Source organism: Xiphophorus maculatus, chromosome 7, assembly GCF_002775205.1.
Source record: "Xiphophorus maculatus strain JP 163 A chromosome 7, X_maculatus-5.0-male, whole genome shotgun sequence".
NCBI lineage: Eukaryota > Metazoa > Chordata > Actinopteri > Cyprinodontiformes > Poeciliidae > Xiphophorus > Xiphophorus maculatus.
Genome location: NC_036449.1, coordinates 13,856,366 through 13,876,097, shown reverse-complemented (window position 1 = coordinate 13,876,097; position 19,732 = coordinate 13,856,366). Strand labels below are relative to the sequence as shown.

General features: G+C 43.6%; 1 protein-coding gene across 3 annotated transcripts in view; it reads left to right on the top strand.

The window, feature by feature from the left end:
* bcl9 (B cell CLL/lymphoma 9) overlaps positions 1 to 19,283 on the top strand; it is a 38,845-nt gene extending 19,562 nt beyond the window's left edge. For all 3 annotated transcript variants that reach the window (XM_023336847.1, XM_023336848.1, XM_014468893.2), the window contains exons 3-10: positions 4,225 to 4,686; positions 11,037 to 11,350; positions 11,550 to 11,657; positions 11,776 to 11,956; positions 13,210 to 13,297; positions 13,382 to 15,560; positions 15,992 to 16,261; positions 16,863 to 19,283. In XM_023336847.1, coding sequence (XP_023192615.1) covers positions 4,400 to 4,686; positions 11,037 to 11,350; positions 11,550 to 11,657; positions 11,776 to 11,956; positions 13,210 to 13,297; positions 13,382 to 15,560; positions 15,992 to 16,261; positions 16,863 to 17,902 — 4,467 coding nt within the window. In that variant the 5' untranslated portion in view covers positions 4,225 to 4,399 and the 3' untranslated portion in view covers positions 17,903 to 19,283. The remainder of the gene's footprint in view (positions 1 to 4,224; positions 4,687 to 11,036; positions 11,351 to 11,549; positions 11,658 to 11,775; positions 11,957 to 13,209; positions 13,298 to 13,381; positions 15,561 to 15,991; positions 16,262 to 16,862) is intronic.
* Positions 19,284 to 19,732: the final 449 nt, after the last annotated feature.

Here is a 19,732-nt window from a genome sequence, read left to right as displayed (position 1 = left end):
GAAAAAAGCTCATATTTGGAGCCTCATTATCTCGTTTTCCCATTACCTATAATGAACTTGAGCACCGCGTCTTCCTCATGATAGACAGTTCAGTTTCTTTTACTGCAGAAAAAGTGAGATTGATCTCTCCGATTACTTGAATGAAGCTTTGTTGTCTTTGTGCTTGTAGAGTACACACCTGGTGCGTTTGTGGATCAGTGTATTCCTCGTGACAGTCATGTCAGCAAGCTCTCCAATTAGTGTCTCGTTAGTGGGGAATTAGAGGCAACAGATGATTGACACTTCATACTGTTTGTGTCTCTGTGCGGGCACATCCTCGCTTCAGACACATTTGTGTAAAATTCATGTTTAGGCTTTGATGGAACCGCTGGAGGGCATACATGCCAGTTAGGGCTGAATGAGCTGGAGGCTGGACCTTGATTTGCTATAAATTATGATTCAAAGAAACAAAATATGATTTTCTGTGGATTCGTTTTTGGAACCGGCACAACTGGCTTGAAGACCTTACTTGGATAACTTTACTGACTGGAGAAACAGAGCATGGATCTGAAAGTGGAAGAGGAAGTGGAAGGTTAAGGCAGGCATGAAGAGATTGCCTCTTTCCTCCGCAAAATTAGGTCTCAAAAAGATTGAGCTGATCCGTTTGGTTAGTTTTAAGAGGTAGCTTTTGCTGTTAGTGTTACCTAGATGGGTGAGTATTTTATAGTTTATTTAAAGCTGATGTAAAGAAACTACACGCCTCCAGTGGAAACCATTATAAATGTGAACGGGAATCTCAAAAATTAAGGGAACTTATCCTTTAATCTTCTTTGCAATTCACTGTTCATTACTATCTGGATTTTTGAAAAGCACTTTGCGTATGTAGTCAATATGCTTTATATATTTATATTTACCAAATGCAATAATTATTTCCGTCAGCTGTCTATGTCTGCTTTCTTTCAGTTTCTTGAAATCCTTCAGATTCCCATGTGTATCTTGGGAGATAATAGGGCTGCACTGTATTAGAAAAACATAAGGTTGCAATTTTATTATTGAATATTTCAGTGATAATTAACCAACATTTTCATCGCTTTTTTATTTTCCATCTTTTTTCAGCATTTTGATGAATATCTGTATCAGGTTTGGGCAGCAAGAGCCCATCCAGCTGTCTAAATGTCTAATCTGCATGCAGATTATAAAAACAGGGCAACTCCTACATCTCTGCATCATACGAGGACTGATGAATGCAATCTGGCATAGTGAAGCACTAAATGAAGCCCAGTTACACTGAAGATCAGTAATTTGGATTGTGGATTTTATTTGATGATCAAGTCTTTATGGTCTCTAAAATTTTACGTTTTCTGTTTTATTTTTGCTTTGGGCCGGCTTGTGTCTAATCACTTTTATCTCTGCCTTCTACCTTCATTAGCTTCGTCTGTTGAACTTCCATGATGCTGAGTTAGCTTTGGCTTGAAACGAAGCTAATCTTGCGCCATTTTGGTGACACATTTTTGTAACTAGCAAGGAATGAGTTCAACACCTGTCTGAAGAGGATCCTCTCTGGTGTCCCACAGTTTCATTTGGTTTCGGTGTAGCCGGCTTCTGTTTGTGTGTAGCAGCGATCTGTGGCGCTGACGGTTGTAAATCACTCCTCCTGTAGACCAGCTGAGAGGAGCGTGTTGCTGTCCAAGCAGGAGCCGCTGTGTTTGTCTGCCCCCCCCTCTCAAACACTCCACACAGTCTGCCTCTCTCCAGGGGAACTCTGGAGCCAGTTACAATGTTGAGTGTTTTTGGAAGAGCTCCTAAATATTTGCAGGATGACAATGTAATCCGACTGCCTGGGCTGCCTTCTTTTTTAGCAGGATTGTGCTCCTCATTGTTCAGACACTGGCTAGTTTGGAGTGGATTGCAAACCTGGGTATTTGATTCCTCGTGATACTTTAAATTCAATCTCTGTTGTCTCAAAGTGTACTACTATGATATCGTAATCATATTACAGATGGATCATCTTAGAGACGGTTCTGTTTTTCATGGGGAACAATGAATTTTCTTAAGTATTTAAACTTAAGTAGTTGTTCAGCAGCCAGAAAAAAAGACAATATTTAGTGTTTCTGTCCAACATAGTATATGCTGTATATAAAATGAAATGTAATGCCTGAAATAATAGCAAAAGATCCATCTTCACAAAGTAATGGTAAAAATATTGTGCATGGTGATTTCATCAATGAAAAAAATTCTTTGCTTACAGTTTTGAACTTGAATAAAAGAAAGATCTTTTTGGGATTAAGAGTTTATCACTTACCACTCAACACTTTTGACAATTCTGCAAAAGTTAAGCAATTACAAAATTGTGAATTTTGTTTGGAAAATTAAAGCTGCAATAAACCTCTATAATTTTCTTCACTCTACTCTGTCATCTGTCTTGAGCCCTTTGGAAACTGTCCTTTGTCTCAAATATGGGCATCTACGTCAGTGAGACTACATCCGTAGGGCTTAAAATGATTGACTTGGAAAATATGAGTTTATGAAGCTTAGAAGATAGTCATCTCTTCTTGCAAACATTCCAAATAGTCCTTTGCAATATCAACATTGTGCACACTGATATTGCAGTCATAATATACAGTCTTGTTCAATAAATAAGAATATGCGTTCCAATAAGGCTCGTATGTAAATAACCTTTAGGCTGGCATTAAACATGGTTTTCATTAAGCTAACATTTCCATGGCAATGTTTATTAATTGGTCTGATGTAATATTCTAATCTTAAATGTTATGTTTTCATTAACTGTAAGTGGAAAATCATCATAATTAATAGAAATGTATATTAAACATCAGTCTGTGTATAATTACACAATATAATATGTTTCACTTAGTGAATTGAATTACTGAAATAAATTAACATTTCAATAACATTCTACCATAATCCTGGCCACCCTCTTATTACAAAGAAATAATATTCATCCTTGTTTATACTACACTCACAATATACAGCTCGTACTATAAAAATCTGAACGCTTGTTTTTTTTTTTTTACTGTTCTGCCACAATTCTTTGTCTCAAACTTAGATCTTTTGTTGGGTTTATAACTTCAAAAAAACTCCACATTCAAAAGGGAAACGTCTTTCTTTCACAAGAACGTGCTGTTACGCACCAAAATTCTCTGGGGATAAAAACCTAATTTTTATTGAGCACTAGTGATTTCTCCATAGAGTGAATAAGAATTTAATTTGCTGAGCTGTTCTTCAGAGAGAAACCTTCCATACTCGTTTATGTAATGTGATAATGACCAGAGTTGAATTGGGGTTATCTTGCTTAAACAAAATATATACACCGAACCCTCTTAAGTTTGGCTGAGTCCAGTTTTCTCAGCTAGCCTCTTTTTTTTTTTTTTTTTTCACCAACAGGGACAGAAATGTTTTGCACTAGTCCATGACTTAAAGCCTTAGGCTCCATTCACACCAAGCCACTGTTTAGTCAAACCGTAACATTTTTGTGGATTCAAAGGACATTCTCCCAATCAGCCTCTGAAAATACTTTCAGTTTCCAGACAGCGGTCTCATGTAAACGTGGCGTTGGGGGCATTCAGACCAACAACTCCAGTGTTGCATTCTGGAATACAGTTCATCGGTATTGCACGTGCCATGCAACATGGCAGTTCATGCAGCTCGTACAAGCCTGTCTCCCGTTGTTGGAATTTTGTTGAACTACAACCACAGTTGAAGCATGGCATTTATCAAACTCCCAATGACAAACACATCCTCTCAGGGGGAGCTTTAAAAAAGGATCAAAGACATTTATCAGTAAACTAACATTCATTCAATTGTTAGTGGAATCAGTCAAATCGTGATTGTGTCACCGGTTTTGAACTTTGATCAACACTTTAGTTTAGTTGAGTTTCAGCAATTAGTTGTTTAAAATGCTCACATTGTAAAACAACATGGGTGGAAAATAAGGTTGACACTAAACTGATGTAGTCAATACCAGATCAAACCTAAGGAAATGACAACTAATTAACATATATATATATATATATATTTTTTTTCTTCCTGTTGATGACTGAATATGTTATTTTAAGGGGCCTCGTGAGTTTATTCTGGTATCCATGAACTTGAGTCGACTCAATTCATAAAATAAAACTTTTCCAAATTTCAATGTTGCAGTAATACTAAAGTGATTGTAAATGGAATACCTGTTTAGTTTTAAGACTGTAGCCCCTCATTAACTTGCTCTTTCTTTTCTACCCGCAGTGTGCCCAAGGGCCGTTGAAAGCCCCCTTGGGGGAGTTTCATAATACACAAAGAACAAGAAAAGCCTTCTCGACTATTGTTTTTGTTTTTACACACTTTCCATTTTACACACACACACACACCCCCACATACATCCACATACACACATCCACTCACAGACAAGGACGTAGGGAGAATGTTGGAGGTGCAGGAGGAAAGGCCAGCGGCGGCAGGTACAGCAGCGACACATTTCACCAAGAAGGAGCGAGCAAAGAAAGAAAGAGAGGAGGCCAAGGACGGCCGGGGGAACCTGTCCAACATCACCAATCCCGTCTCTGGCTCCAGGAACGTGCGTGCAAAAGCGGCACTCACACACACAGGCAGCCCTCACCAGCTCATCACTCCACCCTGTTCTGTAGTCCTGGGAGCCCCATCAATGCACTCCAATAGGCTGAAGAACTCCCCGTCCACCAACACGCAGAGGTAGGCGGACTTACACACCCGCCCACCCTGGCTTTTGCTTGCTTGCAAAAGTATTGACACCCATTGAAATATTTCACAAATTATGTTATTATAACACATTCAGTGTGTTTTATTGGGAATTTATGTGGTCAGAGAACATAAATCAGTAAAAAAAAAAATGAAGTGGAAAGAAAAATCTAAATACGCTCTTTAATGTTTTTCAGAATTAAAACTTTCATTTCTTTCATCAATATGGACACCTTCTCTTTTACTCTGCTCCACCTAAATAAAATTTAGATCAATTGTTTTTGGCTAGTAGATGGACTCCACCAATTTATTCTTGGTATAAACCCAGTTGCAAAGGCCTCACAGAACATTGTTTATCATGAAGACCAAGGAACACCACAGACAGGTCAGGGAGAAAGTTGAGGAGAGTTCTATTTTGTATAGGCCAGTGTTGTATAGTAACAAAGTACAAATACTTCACTACTTTACTTAAGTATAGTTTGGAGTACTTCATACTTTCCTCGAGTATGAAAATCTTTGATGACTTTCACTTTTACTTCACTACATTTCCGAACTTAATTGCGTACTTTTACTCCGATACATTTTCAATGTGTGGTTTAGTTACTCGTTACAAAAACGCGAGAGAGAGAAACAAAGTGTTTTGACCCCACCTACTGATTAGCAAGTAGCAAGCAGGCTACCGAACAAAGTCCGTAGCCTGCTTGCCTGGGCTTGTTCATCACCTCCAATAGGATACACCTGTTTCGCTTCTCCCATTGTTGGGGAAATCAGAAATCAGAACACCTTCCACCGGGTGGGAGGGAGGGACGAACAGAGAAGAGTGCTGCCCGCACTGACGCGGCTCAGGGATTACGTGACACGCAGCGCCGTGCCCTATAATGCACTGTAAGCTATGTAATGTGTTTTGAGGCAATTGACCAAAATCCCGGACAATTTTTAAATTCCCCCCGGACATCTTTTTAGGTCTGAAAAGTAGGACATGTCCGGGAAAAAGAGGACGTCTGGTCACCCTAGTTCAATGGGGGACAGAAGCCATAGCGATAGCAATTTAGACTAAATTCAACGAATATAGGAAAGGCATGCAAGTTCAAAACCACAAACCATTAACATGTGCTACTCTTTAAAACTGGAACAATTTATTAGCAGGTTTCATTTTGCCTGCACTTGGTTGGGTACATTATTTTAAGTTTATTTGACAAGTTTACCAAAATATAAGAAATGTCATTCAAACTTGCCTTGTTTTACTCTTTACTTGTACTTTTCATTACATTACTTGAGTACATCCATTTTTACAGTAATTTCCATACTTAAGTACAAGAAGTTTCAGATACTTTAAGACTTTTACTCAAGTAACATTTCAGTCAGTGACTTCGACTTTTACCAAAGTCGTATTTTGGAGAGGTACTTGTACTTTTACTTGACTCTGAGATTTCAGTACTTTATACAACACTGGTATAGGCTTCACCCTTTAAGGCTATCGCTTGTGGGTTTATCCCTCGTGTGCAGCGCAGCACTGAAAAAAGCTTAGTCCATGCCCACCTACTGGGTGGGCCCCTTCCTGGTCTGTATAAATAACAGTCAGACCGGACAAACGGCTCCCTCTTTTTCTTCAGCATAAGGTAGCACTGTCTTAAGATCGGAGATGTTTTCTAGTGGTACTGTCCGTTTGTGCCCGTCCGTCTTGTCAGACGGGGTACATCATGCCTTTTGACGGGCACCGGATCTGAGAGGGATGCCTGGGCTCCCAACACACCGACCTCGCCCTGACTCCTCAGCCCTCTTGCCGCTCCTGTGCTCTCCTCCCACTGGAGGAGAGGAGGCGGAGGCTAGACTTTTTCAAGGCTGGCGCTAGGTGGGGCGACAGGCCCACCGAGTCCGGTCGCTGCTCGTGGGGAGATGCTAGCTACGCTGAGCGGGATGCTGGCTAAGCTAAGCGGGAATCAGATGATTCCGCTGGCAAAGAGGACGACAGTGACAAGGATGACAGCAAGAGCAGCAGTGGTTTGGATGTTGCTTCCCAGATGGGAAGCGCCGCGGTGGAAGAGAGGCGACTAAGCGGATGCTCAGTCAACCCCGGGCTCCGTATGTCCGACTCAACCCCGCTCCCAGCTGTGGGTTCGCTCCTCCTCGAGCTACCTAGCTTGATCGAGGAGGCGGCTAGCGCTAAGGGGCTTCCTGTCCCCCAACCTCCCCTGCCACGTTCGAATGAACTGGCGGGACGGTTTTGGTTCCGCCCCAAGTCGTCGTCCGGACCCCATCTGACCTCAGTTTCCCGCTGTAATGGCTTACATAACTGAGGCAGCGAAGCTGAGGGCGCCTGTCTCCACTTGTGCGCCTTTCACCAGGGTGAAGGGGTTCACGGAGCGGAGTTTTCCCTCTGTTCCCCCTCTGGATCCGGGCCTCGCTGACGGGTTTGGGGCCAGGTTGTCAGCATTAGTCCAGTGGTCTGTGCCCCCTTCTAAGCACAATCAGCTGATTACCAGGGTCTCTGACCGGGCCCACCAGTGTTCCTATCAGATAACGGCTGCCACCAATAATGCCGCTTTGTTGTCATACAGCATCTCCAAGAGGGTGGATGAAGCTGCCTTACCAGAGGAACTGAAGGGCTCTCACAAAAATCTTTCTATTTTTCCCTCAAAGATCTGACTTTGTACTAGACTGGTTCAGAGAATCGGGTGTGAAATGGTGAACTCCATCAGTGGTGACTCTCAGCAGAAAATACAATAGTGCTGTCTTTGTGGAGCGCAGCAGATCTAGGAAATGATACTTGCACCACTCTGTGAAAAATTGCTGTTTTGTTTACAGCTTCTGGAGAAAAAGCTGATGTAACTTCCTGTTTTGTGTTGGCATCAGTGCCACTCATAATCAGGTAGATCTTCAGTATTGAGAAAGGGAGCAGCAAGGTAGAGGCGAGTGTACCGAATGTGTGCACTCGCTAGTAGTAAATGTTCCAGATGATAACCTGCTGTGTTGCACATGCTGCAACTTGTTCGTTTTTCCAGTCTTACTTCTTATTGCCACAGATTCAGTTTGTGTGGAAACACCTAAAACTTGACAATTTGTGGCTCAAATGTTCAGTTTTGTAGCTGTATAAAAAGTAGTTGTTCAGGCTGCGGTTTTGATGTTCCACATCCTGCATCCTGCTGATGCAAAATAGATATCTTTGCTTAACTTACCTCTTCATATGTGATGGCGAACTGTTCTGGGGTCAGGGAGTCTGCTGGGCTTGGAAGTTCTCCCCGCTGACTCATGGTTCTGGAGTCCCTGGAAACGGCTGTCTGGACTGCCAAGACTCTGGCTTTGCTTTTCTTTCTGCTAGTAGCGCGACCATGTGTACGTTCATACAGTCGCACCAGCCTGTGGCTTTAGTCTTTGGACTTGTTGGTTTCTGCTTCACACTGCCTGTACGGAGTCTACACTGTTTGTGTGGAAGAAGAGAAGAGACAGAAAGATTAGGGTGTGGTGGGGACGTTTTGTGCCAGTAGGATGTTACAACTCCACTGCTCTCCATAAGAGAAGCCATTGGTGGATGGTCTATGACTCTTCAGTGTGCCCGGATCAAAGAACCATGCAAAACTATTCACGCCCCTTTATGTAGTGAACATTTGGTCACGTTCTACTCACAACCACAATATATTTACAGAGTCTTTTACGTGATAAAGATTAGTGAATAATTGTTAGGTAGAAGAAGAATGATTTTCAAAGTACAAATCTGAAAAGTTTGGCATGCATTTGCAATTATCCCTCCTGAGTCATTGCTTTGTAGAGCCGCCCAATTCTCCATTTACAGCTGCAAGTCTTTAAGGTCTATGTCTCTACCGACTCTGCACATGTAGACCCTGGCAGTTTTTCCCATTTCTCTTTAAAAAATGCGTTATTGTATTTAAGTCAAAATAAAAATTGCATTAAGCAATTTATCAATTAATCGCACGATGAATTAAAGTGAGCTTGATCATTTTCATTCCGATGTTTAGTATTTTTTCAAGTGAAATTTTGTTTACAGAGACTTCATAGTCCATGGTATTTATGGTTTTGTTTGTGTGTGGTTTTATTAATTGTTTTAGTTTGCTGTGTTTTATTCTAGATATTTAAATTGTTTTCCAGTTCCAGTGTGGAGTATTTTTTTTACAAAATGAAAGTTTATTAGTCTTTGAGAGGAGGAACTTGCATTATTATGCCATCATCAATATATTACTTGAAAATGGTCTCAAAACAACAATATTCTTGTTTATCGCAATATTTTATGGGGCGAATTCTCATCCAGTAAAATTTGATATGGTGTGTTATTTTTTGCTCTCAGTTTTTGGGACTTTGACTGGTCTATTTTAATTATGTTATAGTAGGTCAAACTGCGTGTTTTGCGTTGTCCTGCTGGACGTTGACTTCCTATTCAGCCGCAAGTCATTTGCAGCGTTTCTTTCTCCTGGATCTCTCTGTATTAAACTCTGCTGAAGAAAAGCATCCCTACAACATAATGCTGCCACCACCAAATTTCACCAAGGGGGTAATGTGTCCAGGGTGGTGCACTCTGTTTCTTATCAGATCAACTCACCTTGACACAGTTTTTAATCTTCTCTTGCTTTCCTCATTAACTAGGTGACATCTGAGCTCTAATTGGTTGACTGTTAGGCCTGTCGCGATAAACGATAAATCGATTAATCGTACGATAAATTAAAACTATCGACGTCATTTCAATTATCGGCATTATCGTCTCTTCCGGCCTTTTTCTCTTTCTGTTGATGACACCGAATGAAAAAAGGCTCAACTCCGGTGCTCTCCACTGAGTCCTCCCTTCCTCATTTCCTTAGTGTAAAGCCCAGCGCACACTACACGATCTTAGAGCTGTCGGCCGATTGTCGGCCCATTTTTAAAACCTGACAGACCGCACATTAGCCGACAGAAATCCTAGGTATAACTGTTCAATCGGGTTCGTTCCTGCCGTGTGGTGTCCAACAATGGGCACAAAATAATGGCTGCAAGTCCAGTGAACTAATTTTAAAATCAGGCATTAATCAATGCTTTACTACAATCTACCTGCAATGCATGTGGCTAGTGTCAGCGTAAAGTCCTGACTGAATGAAAATCATTATAACCTATTTACGTCACGTTAACGAAGAACAGCTGAAAAGTTACCGGGTTTATCAACTGCGGTAGCAATTTCGCTCCAACTCCTCCTCTTGTCATTTCTATATTCTTTGCATGTTGAATAAACATTAATGTTGTTTCCAGTCGGCTGGACTTCGTGTTGTGTCGTGTCAGCTGTTTGGGATTCCCCGACGTAATTTCCCCTCAGAAAACACGGAGGAGAATCCAGGCTTTCTGATTGGCTGCCTGTCACATTCAACAGGCTGAGTTAAGATCCCAGTCGGGGAAAACCCCTGATTTGGATCGGATCGGCAACGACGATCTACCGTAACACACCACACAATCTTAGAAAGACCAACGTTTTAAGATTGTTGTAAGGGGAAAATAGGAGCAAAAAATCATGTAGTGTGAACTATTGCATCAGGTAGTCGATCTGCCCATTTTCTCTATTTAAATCTAATTATTACTGAAGGGCAACATAATATACAGACTTCATAATTTGCAGTCTTTTGGTTGAATGCAGTATTTATTTACAATTTGGCTTTATGTTGTTTAGTTTTTATCAAGTACATTTTTTGTTATGGAGACTGAGAATCCATTTTGTTTTTGGTTGTTTTGTTTATTTTGTTTATCAGCTCCAGTGTTAAATATTCTTTTGAAAATAAAGTGTATCCATCTTTGGCAGGAAATCACATGCATTATTACGTCATTTCCATTAAATCAGTATAAAAAGGTCTTCAGACAATATTATCGTTTATCGCAATAATTTTTTGAGACAATGAATCGCTCAGCAAAATTTGCTATCGTGACAGGCCTATTGACTGTATTTTATTTTGGGACATCTGGTTGAAGTTGGGTTATTTATCCTCAAACTCTTTTATTTTTGTTCCACTTCACAGTTAGATGTTTCTTTATTTTATTTCATTTAACTATTATTTAACCATTTGTACTAAGAACAAATTCTTATTTACGATAACCTGTGTTTTGATCTCTTATTTTTTGTAAGTAAAAGAAATTGAAGCTTGTGGTATAAATGTGGTAAATGAAAATTTTTGAATTGTGCTGTAACTTTGTGCAGCCTTTTTCCAATTCTAGTAAATGACTTATCATTTATAAACATTTAAATAATTAAAATTAATAAACAATTTTTTTTTCTCGCCTCCTGCAAATGGAGAGAAAAACATCCCATGTTTTGAACAAAAGGAGAAAATGCCTAAAGTAGGTATCAGTGTTTATTAAATCTGTCGTCTGTGTTTCAGCCCTAAACCTAAGACGGAGGCCATGGTACGATCCCCTCCTGTCATGTCCCCCTCCACTGCTGCCCAGATGGACTCTAAAATGCCCAATCAGAGTAAACCAGGGAGCGCTGGCAGCCAATCACAGCCCTCCTCCTGCGATCCGAAAACCATGGGTGCCAAAGCGGCTCAAAATGTGTCTGGGGGAATGGGACTAAAAAACGGCCAGGGCCTGACGACCGGTCCCAGCTCCAAGGTGAAGGCCAAGAGGGAAAGGAGTACCTCGGTGGAGTCGTTCGAGCAGCCAGAGAGTGGCACGCCCACCAATGAAGACAAAGGTAACAACTAAAATGTTTCAGCTAAGATAAAGGCGATATCAGCCTTTTGATGCGATTAGGTATTTTATTTTTGCAATTTCCCAGATGTTTCAGTGCAATCTCACTCCTTTACCTTATAGTCCCTGATAATTTTGGACACTTTTCAACCAAGCTGATGAATGGACTGTGGGTGTGTATGTGTATGTGTGTGTGTCTACAGATAACAGCAGGGCAAAGAGGATTTGTGTTGCTGAAAGGAGGCAGCCGTACAGTGGAACTGACTGGTGCTCTGGTGGAGAAAGTGATGAAGACGACAGAGGTTTTTTCAGTAAGTCCGGCGACATCCTGGAGCATGTGGCTTTCCTTCTGCTGATTACCTAAACAGAATTGGATTTCTTAATAAGTTTCTACTGCCTCATAAAGTCTCTCTCTGCTATAATTTTTAGATTGTAACTCGAGTGAAGTGAATCCCCAGGACACACATTCTACCTCCAACGCTGGACTCAGTCGCTCCTCCACGCCTTCCCACAATACATTGGGAGGCCAAGGCTCCACAACAGAACCTACCAGTGGTCAAAAATCAGGCTCAAAACTTGTCCGTGTCTTCTCCACAGAGATGGCAAACACGTAAGGGAGTAGCTAGCTTTTTTTTTTAAGTAGTTTTGATTAATTATAAAAAGAAAAATCAATAAAATCTACACTGTATTATAATTACATTGCTGATCTTTTAAAGCTATTGGCAAGATTGTTCTGTGAAATTAACCAAGCTCACTTTAAGTAGTGTAACACCTACAGAAAATGTTTTGGCCAATTTTCTCTGTTTGTTGAGCAATTTTTGGTTGTAAATTATTACTATGACTTGATAAAATACCAAAAAGTCATTCACACATGCAATCACATAGTTATTTTGAGTACTTCAAATTTTTTTTAGCTGTTTTTCTCCTTTTTTTATTTGCATGTTTTCGTCAAAATTGAAATTTTGCTTTGAAACACGAATAGAATAATAACATGATGATTTGAAAAGAGCTAAACCATAGTAACCATTTTAGGTTAACACATTTTTGTCATTTTCCGGAAAGTAGCAGTGAAAAGTAACTTTCAGTTCTGATTGAAATGAGTCAGTAGTTTCAGAACATGATGAAATAAAAGTTTGCTAAAATACATTACAAGAGTGAATAAATACACATTTCTTGTCAATAAGATATTTTGCCCGATTGAAGAGTTTTCCCTGAGGTAAATACCCACACATGACACAGATTACAGTGTCTCAGATACCACAGGCCACAGAGCGTAGGATCACACAAGAACGATTGGAGAGAGGAAAGTGTCTATTTATAACAACTGATGATATTAAAAATGTTCACAATTTTATTATTCTGGCATGGTCTTTTGTTATTGTGCTGCCCTGGTGTCCTTTGTGACTTTTGAGGTAATTGGAATCCAAACTCTGGCTTAAATGACATGAGTTTGAAAATCAGATTCAAATCAGAATATGTCAAGTCCCTTGTCCACTTTAGTATGCATTTAAAACGTGTATTTCATTACACCTGTTATATAGGTCCATGTTTCACTATCTAGCTGCTGCATTTTTATCAATGTACATATATTTGGTCCGCCAAGTTTATCTTTTATCCCATCCATGGTTAGAATTGGTCGTTGGTTTGTTTGCAGAAGACATTTCAAAGAACAGAACAAAACGTGTGCCTATTCTCCATTAAAACTTTCATTTATTTATATTTCTTTACTCGCCTGTGCCTTTTTCAGTGGACAAAGCTTAGATTCACACCTTAGAATTGTGGACAAATGACATGTCTAGCGACATCTGCAACACTGCTGTGCTATATCTGATGACTGATATCTGACTGTCTTTTGGTCCTCAGGGCAGCTGATGCAGTTCTAACTGGCCACACAGAAAACATCATTGACTTCCACATTAAAAACTTCAAGGATAAAGCTCACCTGCTCTTGGTAAGGAATACAAGCTTCAGAGAGTGTTGCACACTTAAGCTTGTGGTTTAATAACACCTTTATGTTCCTTCTCCTCTGTCAAAGAACAACACATCTGGTGTCCTGCGAAATGACTCGAACCCTCCTCAGCAACCTCCGTCCCACGCCCAAGATCAAAGTCACCAGCCAGGATCGAAGCCGTCCTTATCTGGAATGTCGGAGCAAGCGCCACCCCAGGCTTCCAGTCAAGGGAGTCAACCCTCTGTTCTCCCGCAGGAGGGATCGTCGTCCGCTGGCACAGAATCCAAAAACATCCCCGGCAGCAGCCCTGGGAACCCTTCAGCCTCTGTTGACCAGGCTCCCGTTGCCCAGCCAGAGGCTGGCCTCAACCCGCCAACGTCTGTTGAAGGAGGACCGGGTGGAGGCACAAGTGGATCAGGTTTGACGCCACAGCAGCAGCAGCAGCAACAGCAGCTGGCCCAGGAGCTACTCAACATGGAGGCCAACACGGAAGGCCTGTCCCAGGAACAGCTGGAGCACAGGCAGCGTTCCCTGCAGACCCTACGGGACATCCAGCGCATGCTTTTCCCCGACGACCGTGACGCCCCGCCTCCTGGGCCGCAACAAGCCCATGTTGGACCTCACGACGGAGGCCCGGATGGTCCACCTCGGCGACCAGAGCAGGGACCTCTACAGGCCATGATGGCACAGTCTCAGAGCCTTGGACCGCCGGGTGGACCTGGAGGACCTCGTCCACAGGGACCCCCCTTTGGGCCTCCACATGGCCCAAGGGAGATGCCTTTATTTCCCACTGATGACATGGTCCCTCCGGGTGGCCCTGGAGGGCCAGGTGGGTGTGGGGAAGGGGATCAGATGACACCAGAGCAGGTGGCGTGGCTTAAGTTACAGCAGGAATTTTATGAGGAGAAGAGGAAAAAGCAAGAATTGCAACACCGACCACTTCCTCCAGACATGATGCATCCTGGTCCACGGGGCATGATGCGAGGGCCCCCACCCCCTTACCAGATGGGTCCAGGAGAAATGTGGGGGGGGCCAGGCGGTCCACCAGAACATTACCCGGAGCGAATGGGTATGGGGCCCGGTCCTCGGGGTATGGGCCCTCATATGCAGAGGATGCCTGGCTTCTCCGGCATGATGAATCCTGAGATGGAGGGCCTGCCAAGGCCAGGAATGGGCTGGCCGGACGACATGCCTCCGAGGATGGCAGAAGCCCGAGGCTTCCCCGGGGGGCCTGCAGGAATGTTTCCTGGTCCGGGGGCCCGTGGTGAGCGTTTCCCCAACCCCCAGTCAGTCCAGGAGGCAATGTTCCACCAAGGAATGAGTGGGGAGAAAGGCCTCCCTCCTGGGATGATGATGGATGTTCAACGGATGATGGGACACCAAAGAGGTGGAATGGAACCCGGTAACGGCATGGGAATGTTTCCCAGAATGCCTGTCGATGGCCCTATGAGTCCGTCATCGAGGCTCCAAGCGATGGGGGGCAGAGAAATGGGGCCTGAGTTTGGCATTGGACCAGGTCCTGGCCCAGGACCTCATATGCATCCATCTAAACTACGAGATGGACCCATGAACATGAGTCCTGACGAAATAATGAGAATGAGAACAGGTGGAGGACCGCCAATGGAGAACATGGGGCCACAAGGCAGGCCGATGCAGGTCCCTCCCTTCCCTGAGCAAACACCAGCAGACTTTCCCATGGGACCAGGGCGGCCCTTCCCTGGGGGCCCTGGAACATTGAGGGGTCCCCACGCAGACCCAGCTTTTGGTCCAGAGCACAGATCAACGCCATCAGGAGGAAATGGTCGCATTAACCATCTTTCCTCAGCTGGTGGTCCGGCCCAGGGACAAAGGGGCCGGAAACCAGCCGATCTAAATGTCCAAGCAGGAGGAGGGAACTCCCCTAGTGTCAACCCCCTCAAGTCTCCTCCGCTGAGGCAAGTTCAGTCCCCCATGATGGGCTCCCCCTCCGGGAACCTCAAATCTCCTCAAACACCATCCCAGCTCGCTGGCATGCTCAGCGGTCCCGTGGGCCCCAGCGCACCTCCGGCTCCTCCGACATCTGCACCAATGAAATCCCCCCACTCCATGATGGGATCAGCAGGCGCCTCTCCTGTTCACATGAGGTCCCCATCTCTTCCAAACCCCTCTCCAGGGTGGGCCTCCTCACCAAAACCACCCATGCAGAGTCCTGGAGTGCCCCCCCAGGGTGGCAAGCCTCCACTAAGCATCACTTCACCAAACATGATGGGGGGAATGGAGCCGGGTATGTGTGTCTTATCTTTATCTGAGATCAGACACACACAACCTCAAAGTTCTTTTTTCTTCTCATTTTCAAGTAAATTTTTTCTTATTTACAGTGTTTTAAATCATTCTCTGATATTTTTGTCACAATTATCATGTATTGCTGGCTTAATACAAAAATATGTTTCAAAATTCAAAATAAAAGCTGTAAGTTGGTACATCGCTTATTCAGAACTAGACCAGGGTGGGGTTGGTTATGGTCCAGTGGCTCCCCCTGCTGGCCACCAACTTGAGGAGCTGTACATCATGTAGAGTCAATCAAAATTTTGAATTAGAAACAGATATGATAAAACTTTTATGTGTTGTATATTGCAAAAATAATAACATAAAGCAAGCTTCTGGTACATTGAGCCATTTCTTTATGTCATCTTTGTTCATTTTGTCTTCTTTTAGGGGGTAACGGGCCTCCCTCAGCTCCTCCCTCATCGGGGGCTCCATCTGGCTCCATGTCCCTCCCAGGCAATGTCCCGTCTGGCAGTCCGTACACTATACCACCGGAACCAACACTCTCCCAGAATCCGCTGTCCATCATGATGTCGCGCATGTCCAAGTTTGCGATGCCCAGTTCGACCCCGCTTTACCACGATGCCATAAAAACTGTAGCCAGCTCGGACGACGACTCGCCCCCAGCTCGCTCTCCCAACCTGCCTTCAGTGAACAATGGTGAGCCATCTTCTTCCTGTTTAATATGGGTTTTCAATTTGTTACATGGCAACCATGAACTTCAGTGCGTTTTGTTAGGCTTTTTTGTGATAAACCAGGGATCTGCAACCTGTGACTTGCAAGTTTGACCAAACATGCCGAGACATTTTATGCAGAGATCTAGAGCTCAGGAGGTAAAATCTCAAATAAGAAAAACATAAAATTATAGTACCCACATATCTGGTCTTTATGAAAGACTAGAAAGAAGAAAACCAGACAACTTGTAGAAATCAAAATTTTACTTTTTTGGTCTACATGCAAACAGAATGGCGCAGTTAAAGTCAAGACCATTGAAATTCCTATTTGACTGAGCTTGAACTGTTTTGGACAGAAAGCTGGCAGACACTGAAAGACCAGCTGTTGCAGCTAAAGATGGTTCTACACTGAGTTGACTCAGAGGGGATCAAGAGAAATGCATTCCACATTTTACTCACCCCCTAAATATTTTGAAGTTTGTGGTTGAAATGGGACACGTGAAAAGGTTTATGAGCTATGAAATCGCTGTTGATTAACTAGTTTCTTCTTGTGCTTTTACTGAAAACCAATTTTTCTTGGCCCACAGGTATGGCAATGAATCACCAAGGAAATCCTCGCATGATGGGACCTGGAAACGCTGTACCCATGCCTGCGCTCAGTCCTCTGGGCATGAATCCTTTGGGTTCCCAGCCTCTTTCTCATGGCATGCCCCCTCAGATGCCCTCTCCGAATGCCCCCAATATGGGCCCAGGCATGATGCCTCATGGCATGATGATGCAACCAAACCCACAAGACCCTGGTATGCCAAATCCTCAAATGATGCCTCAAGGACGCATGGGTTACCCTCATCGAAACCAGGGTTACCCCCTCACACAGTCCCCATCCCAACAAGGCCCCTTTTCCCCACACAACGGCCCAGGCCCCCAAGGCTTCCCTGGTCATTCAATGGGGTTCCAGGGCGAACCGGGACCTATGGGAGGACGGATGGGGAACATGCCTCATGGGGGAGGGGGTGACGGGGGCATGTGCAAGCCAAATACCCCTGGTGGGCCGGAGTTCAACAACATGCAAGGAGGATTTGGAGATGCAGACCTTCATGAAGTGATGCGGCCGGGAGCATCTGGCATTCCCGAGTTTGATCTGTCCAGGATAATCCCGTCGGAGAAACCCAGCCAGACTCTGTCGTACTTCCCCAGAGGCGGAGGGGAGAACCCCGGGGGTAAACCGCCTCACCCATCTGGGTTTCCAATGCAGGCCATGATGGCCGACGGTCCACCAAGGATGGGGATGCCCATGCAGGGGATGGGGGGTATGTCGGGTGGACCCGGTGGGGGAATGGGCCCCCAAGACATGCCAATGGGCAACCCAGGTCATAATTCAATGCGACCACCTGGATTCATGGGCCAAGGCATGATGGGCCCTCAGCACAGGATGATGTCTCCTGGGGTTCCGGGAGGGATGATGCAGGGGAGACAAATGGCCCACCCAGGCCCCGGTGGCTCACCTAACATGATGATGTCACTACAGGGCATGGGTGGTCCTCCACAACAGACAATGATGATGGGGGGCCAAATGAGGCCTCGTGACATGGATATGGGATTCAGTCCGGGCCATGGAATGTTCTAATCCAACAAAAACCTTGTAACTAGAATGTTCTTGGACAAAAACATGAGGAAGATGAAAAGGATTACGGAGTGTAGCAAGTATTCAGAAACAGACGAACTCAAGTCAATGAGACGAAACACAAAATGAACGTTATGGAGCGAACCTGTTGCCTAGTGATGTCTTGTGGGGGACAATTCCAGCTACGGAGACTAAGAAGGGGTCTGGTTTGGTGTACTTTTTCTCACGCAAACATTAATTTCGACTCAAGAACTCGCAGAATGTACGAGATTGTTGTGCATCAATTTCGCAGAACTGTTCGTGTTTTTTTTTTTTTTTTTGTTGTTTTTTTGGTTACCTGACTGTAAAGATGACTCTGACATCAAAGAGGAACAAACCTTAAAACTAAAATGTCAGTGTGGAGATGCTACAGTATATGTCAACTTTTTTTCAAATTAAAAAGCAAACAAAAAAAAACAAACAAAAATTTGTCACAAAAGTGATATGGAACCAGAGAAAGGAGGAGAAATACTTTGTGCTTTGTGAAGACTTTAGTGGAAATCCATCTTGTCTCTCGCTCCATTGTTTTTTGACTGTTTCTGTACAGTATATACGTGAGGGTGTGTTTGTGTGCTTGACAGATTGTATGTTTGTGTGGTATGTGTGTGTCTGTATGTATAGGCATTCTATCAGTGACCTCTTAACGCCTCTTACCCAGCTTTCATTGGGGTGGAGGAACGCCCCCTTAAAAATACTGTACGGTTTACCATTGGTGGGCTATTCAAATTTTAGTCTATTTTAATTTCCTTTGTAACTCCAGTGTATAACAAACCAAACTATGACCTCATTAAGATAATAGTATTATTAAAAAAAGCACAAACATGGACCATCTGCAGAAAGCGTCTTCTTTTCTGTTTCTAACATGCACTCAGTGTGAGGATCTTGGCAGCTTTGCCACACCATCAAACTATTTTTGCGCCTAAAACCTTCAGGACTTTGCCGGCGTGAATAATATTGCTACTACCCAGACGTGCTATGTGTCTTCTTCTTGTCCCTGTTGTGTTCCTGTTTTGTTTTTTGACTCTCGTTGACTCTGGGTAATAATCATTCCCACAGCAATAATCCATGAAGAGATGATGGTCCGCAGACTGGGACGGGAGCCGCTGAATGCAGGAAGCAGGATTGTCAGGTATTCTAGAGTTAGCGGTAGGTAGATCTGGTTAACGTTTTAGCGAGATGAGACGCAAGGAAATGTAAACACGTACTGCTTACCATCCAGTTGACTTCCTCTCTTTTATCTATTGTATAAGCTTGTCATGTGTTTCTCCATTGGCTTTGGTGCAGAAGAGCCTAACCAGGGCTGTTGGTGATGGACTACAAATAAAAGATATTGTTTTGGTATATACATGTTGTCTATGCAGTGTGTGTGCGCGCTTGTTTCTGTTCATGTGCTCTTGTTATGTGGACTCCAGTCAGTCTTTGTCCCTTCTTGCATGTTAAACGAGCTCCCCGGCATTCAGCGGGTATGAGCAGAGCAAGTCCAACCAAGAAGCTACAGCAGCATTGATGAGGGGATGCATCATGGGGGAAGAAAGATAGCAGAAGCCAAACCAGACCTGCAGAATATGTTTGTACACTGTTACACATTTGAACAGGTATTGCCAGTTTGGCCATTCACCGAGACACTTTGTACCTGCCAATGGGATGGTCCATACCTGCTTTGACAGCCAACAATTTACATTATTTTACAATATAGTCTGTTATGATGAAGTGTGATCATTTGATGCAGGGGAGCCCAGGTAGAGTTCTCACGAGCCACTATTCTGCAGCTTTTAGATGTCATTCAGCTCTGCA